The sequence below is a fragment of the Portunus trituberculatus genome, chromosome 46 (genome assembly GCF_017591435.1).
Source record: "Portunus trituberculatus isolate SZX2019 chromosome 46, ASM1759143v1, whole genome shotgun sequence".
In the NCBI taxonomy this organism is placed as follows: domain Eukaryota; kingdom Metazoa; phylum Arthropoda; class Malacostraca; order Decapoda; family Portunidae; genus Portunus; species Portunus trituberculatus.
In genome coordinates this window covers 13,869,960-13,874,959 of record NC_059300.1, presented here as the reverse complement: position 1 = coordinate 13,874,959, position 5,000 = coordinate 13,869,960, and the positions used below count along the sequence as shown (strand labels likewise).

At 48.6% G+C, this 5,000-nt stretch overlaps 1 protein-coding gene across 1 annotated transcript in view; it reads left to right on the top strand.

The window, feature by feature from the left end:
* Positions 1-4,716, top strand: part of LOC123520099 (MFS-type transporter SLC18B1-like) — a 15,871-nt gene extending 11,155 nt beyond the window's left edge. Inside the window, exons 3-11 of the mRNA XM_045282008.1 lie at positions 827-1,086; positions 1,332-1,427; positions 1,713-1,786; positions 2,329-2,476; positions 2,885-3,044; positions 3,260-3,411; positions 3,843-4,036; positions 4,127-4,222; positions 4,491-4,716. Coding sequence (XP_045137943.1) covers positions 827-1,086; positions 1,332-1,427; positions 1,713-1,786; positions 2,329-2,476; positions 2,885-3,044; positions 3,260-3,411; positions 3,843-4,036; positions 4,127-4,222; positions 4,491-4,701 — 1,391 coding nt within the window. The 3' untranslated portion in view covers positions 4,702-4,716. The remainder of the gene's footprint in view (positions 1-826; positions 1,087-1,331; positions 1,428-1,712; positions 1,787-2,328; positions 2,477-2,884; positions 3,045-3,259; positions 3,412-3,842; positions 4,037-4,126; positions 4,223-4,490) is intronic.
* The last annotated feature ends 284 nt before the right edge of the window (positions 4,717-5,000 follow it).

Here is a 5,000-nt window from a genome sequence, read left to right as displayed (position 1 = left end):
TAGTTTTTACAAGGGATATACAAATTAACGATGATATAAGATATAAGTGCCCATTGGGAAAGAGTGACCATATAATATTATAAATGGATATAGAAGAAGAAAAGGAAGATAGAGATGAATCATACAAAAGAGACCGATCTACCAACCCTGGAACAGAGAAGAGAGAGAGGGGATCTGATACAAGTTTATAAATTGATTAACGGAATGGATCAAGTGGATAATGAGAAACTAATCCTGAGAGAAGAATATGACATTAGAAGCACAAGATCGCATAGTAAGAAACTGAGGAAGGGAAGATGTCTGAGAGATGTTAAAAGATTTAGTTTCCCGCAAAGATGTGTTGAAACTTGGAACAGTTTGAGTGAGGAAGTGGTGTCAGCAAAGAGTGTACATAGTTTTAAAGAAAAATTGGATAAGTGTAGATATGGAGACGGGGCCACAAGAGCATAAAGCCCAGGCCCTGTAAAACTACAACTAGGTAAATACACACACACCGCGTAGTGTAGTGGTTAGCATGCTCGACTCACAATCGAGAGGGCCGGGTTCGAATCCCGGTAAGCGGCGAGGCAAATGGGCAAGCCTCTTAATGTGTGACCCCTGTTCACCTAGCAGTAAATAGGTACGGGATGTAACTCGAGGGGTTGTGGCCTCGCTTTCCGGTGTGTGGAGTGTTATGTGGTCTCAGTCCTACCCGAAGATCGGTCTGAGCTATGAACTCGCTCCGTAATGGGGAAGACTGGCTGGGCAACCAGCAGACGACAGAGGTGAATCACACTGCTACCGCCACTAATAGTACATCAGTAAATCGCGTGGTGTGTTCCGGCAGCGGAGGACACGAGTGACTACCCCGTGTGCAAACCTACCACCGAGTCCAAGAAGTTGCTTGGCACGCGGAAGACTCGCTGTCGTCGGGAGATAAACGACACCCCGGAGCCACGACGGAAGAAACGCGTCTCTGTGATGGAGGACGAGGAGCGGCTGTGGATGTTCACCAAGCGCCAGTGGTTTCTGCTGCTGGTGGTGTGCTCCTCCACCTTCACCAGCTCCTTCGCCATCTGCCTCTTCCCGCCGTTCTTCCCCAAACTGGTGAGGCCAAGTCTGTCTGTCTGTCTGTCAGGTAAGTGCAGATAATCTTGTATCTAAATCGTGCACGCCTTCTGGCGAGTATCCTGCTTTAGGTTTCTATATTCAGAAATATCGCAGTTTTCACCCATTACTTAACTTGTTGCCACGTATGATTACATAATATAGTTGGCATAATTGCGACGGTAATACAGTAATGATTAACAGCTTCATTTGCCAACTAAGACGACTCTTTTTTTCACCCTTAGGCGCAGCAGAAGGGATGTAGCTCTACCATATTTGGTCTCATCATAGGGATGAACTGCCTCACAACCTTCCTGGTGACTCCCTACATAGGCAAGAAGGTGCGTGGTTACTGGTCAGCAGCAGGCGGAGGTTAGCGAATGAGGTGGGAGAGATAAAAAAAAAAAAATGTTTGCGAGAGGAAAATTAGAATATTCAAAAAGACAGACTAAGTTAAAGAGTAAAAGGACGAGAAAAAAAGAAAGACGGAAAGTAGAGATAATCATGAAAGGGGATGGAGATGTGGGATTCATTTCCTATTACATTGTTATTTCACTTTGATCTTGATGTGAATTATTCCTTTCGCTTGCTTGGTGTTGATGGAAACCTTGTCTTTCTCTCTGCAGCTCAGGACGATTGGCATTAAGTTCGCTTTCACTTCGGGTGTCTTTGCCAGTGGCGTCTGCTGTGTGCTGTCTGGGTGAGACAAGACCCCCCTCCCCCTCCCATGCGCGCGCGCACACACACACACACACACACACACACACACACACACACACACACACACACACACCCGGTAGCTCAGTGGTTAGAGCGCTGGCTTCACAAGCCAGAGGACCGGGGTTCCATTCCCCGGCCGGCTAGAGATATTTGGGTGTGTGTCCTTTCACGTGTAGCCCCTGTTCACCTAGCAGTGAGTAGGTACGGGATGTAAATCGAGGAGTTGTGACCTTGTTGTCCCGGTGTGTGGTGTGTGCCTGGTCTCAGGCCTATCCGAAGATCGGAAATAATGAGCTCTGAGCTCGTTCCGTAGGGTAACATCTGGCTGTCTCGTCAGAGACTGCAGCAGATCAAACAGTGAATCACAAACACACACACACACACACACACACACACACACACACACACACACACACACACACACATCTGTAAAAATGTGGTTCTCTTGGTATGATGGCATATAGTTTGTTTGTTTTACTTGCTTATTAGTTGGTTTGTGTGTTTGTGTGCGTTTACGTACAGATTACTAGAGTGGTTCCCGCCGGGTGTTCCGTTCATACTTGTAGCCATCCTGGTTCGGGTCGCTCACGCCACTGCCAACGCGCTCGCCAGCACCGCCAACTTCGCCTACATTGGACTAGAGTTTCCAAATGAAATGGCCAAAGTGTTCGTGAGTAATTCCGGTGTTGGAGGAGGAGGAGGAGGAGAAGGAGAAGAAGGAGAAGGAGAAGGAGAAGGAGGAGGAGGAGAAGAAGAAGGAGAAGGAGAAGGAAGAGGAGAAGAAGGAGGAGGAGGAGGAGGAGGAGAAGGAGAAGGAGATGGAGATGGAGATGGAGATGGAGATGGAGATGGAGGTAGTGTTTGTCAGATGTTGCGAGGGAAGTTAGAGGAGGGGATGTTGGGAGCAGTGTTTGGGGACGAAGGATGTTTGTGACTCTTCACCACTCCTAAACCTTTGCCTTTTACGCTCTACTAAATATGAGAAACTGTAACTTATCATAAACATTCTCACAAGGACCACGAGTCCTGCTGTTGCAAGTCTCTTTTGGATTGCCGAGCCTCTCCCTCTCCGTGGCAGGCGTGGACGAGGACGTGCATGAACGTGGCTCAGATGTTCGGCCCAGTGGTGAGCGGTGAGCTGATCGAGGAAGGCGGATTCAAGCTGCCATTTTTCGTAATGGGGACGTTGCAAGTGTGCATGACGATGACGTGCTGTCTCCTGCCCCCGGATGAGCCCCGTGAGTGTGGTGTGCGAGGTGTGCAGCGTGCGGGTGTGACGATGTCTTTGCTAGGCACTGGAGTGTATGATATATGTGGGCGGGTGAGTGTATGGAAGCTGCAGGTGTGAGGGAGTAGCGCACTGAGCGAGACACACAAGCTAAGCAACACAGTGTGCATGGTATGCGGTGCAGGGCAATCAGAAGTATCACTGATCTTACTATTGTTCGTGCAGTGGGAACAGAGCGGCCGAAAGACAGCAAGGAGATCACCATCAGGCAGGTGGTGAGCATCCCTGCTATCTGGATCACTTTCATCACCTTCATCTTTTCCACCATGAGCAATGGTTTCCTTTCAATCAACCTGGAACCGCAAGTGCTTCGTCAGGTGAGTTCTACTGGCAGGAGACGCTGCGCAGTCAACATGCCTCTCATTTTCCTCGGGTAATAGTATGAAAGGTAAACTTCATTGCTCTCCTTCGTTGTCGGTTTCTCCTCTCGGCTCATTCTACCTCTTCGCCTTTCAATTCTGTATCTCCCCCCCCTCTCTGTCTGTCTGTCTGTCTGTGTCTGTCTGTGTCTGTCTCTCTCTCTCTCTCTCTCTCTCTCTCTCTCTCTCTCTCTCTCTCTCTCTCTCTCTCTCTCTCTCTCTCTCTCTCTCTCTCTCTCTCTCTCTCTCTCTCTCTCTCTCTCTCTGTCTCTGTCTCTCTCTCTGTCTGTCTCTGTCTCTCTCTCTCTCTCTCTCTCTCTCTCTCTCTCTCTCTCTCTCTCTCCAGTATGTCGTCAGTGTCCTCACCACAACGCTCGTCTCGCTTTCAGTTTGGACTGCGGGAAAGCTACGTTGGTCTGCTGTTCGGCCTCAAGGACGGGACCAACAGCCTAGCGTCTCCATTTTGGGGCTGGTTGTGTGACCGCCACCGCAACAACACCAAGCATTTCATCTTCATCTCCTCAATTCTAGCTTTCATTTCCTTTTTCATCCTGGGACCCTTCCCAGGGTTGCCTTTCGAAAGGTTAGTTTAGAAGTCAGACTAAATACCAATTTTTTTTTCTTCTTCAGTTGGGAATCTTCCTTGTTCTTTCATGCCTTTCCCTTCCGTCAGGACTGTCGGCACCGTCATCTTATCCCTGTCGCTCAACGGTGTGGGTATCGGCGGGCAGCAGGTGGCAGGAGTAGTGGATGCCATGCGGGAGGCTGTGTGAGTTGCTTGATGTGTTGGGATGCGGTGGATGGAGAGGAGATGGAAAGCTCAGTCTATTTTTTCCTTTGATTTCGCTATTCTTCCTTGATCAGGTATAATAGGATAATTTTTAAAATTGTAATCGTAAATTGTACTTAATGTATAAGTTTTGGCGTCAGAACTTTTTCTATACTTAGAGCTTGCATGAGGCTAGTACGTACTCTAGATATTCTACACACTATACCGTAAATGTAAATAGAATACAGTACACATGCGTATTGTGCAGCGCTGCGGGGCTGCCAGACCAGGCAGGACTGCATGGCTGCGTGGCGGGGCTGTGGACGTCACTGTCTGGTATCGGTCGCTTCACATCCAGGACAGGCTCTGGCTACCTCGTGGACACCATTGGGTTCAGAAATACTTCAGCGGTCGTTGTGGCACTGCACGCCTTCGTGGTGAGTGATCACCATCACGACGCACGCACCACTGCACAGTGACAGATCAATGTGTAGGATGTAGAGTTTAGGTGGTCATGTATAGCGCTGGGTTGTGGTTATATTGTATTTTTACCTATACGTTGTTTGTTATAGCTAAGTTACATAGCAAACGTATAACTCTCTCTCTCTCTCTCTCTCTCTCTCTCTCTCTCTCTCTCTCTCTCTCTCTCTCTCTCTCTCTCTCTCTCTGTCTCTGTCTCTGTCTCTCTCTCTCTGTCTCTCTCTCTCTCTCTCTCTGTCTCTCTCTCTGTCTCTGTCTCTGTCTCTCTCTCTGTCTCTCTCTCTCTCTCTCTCTCTCT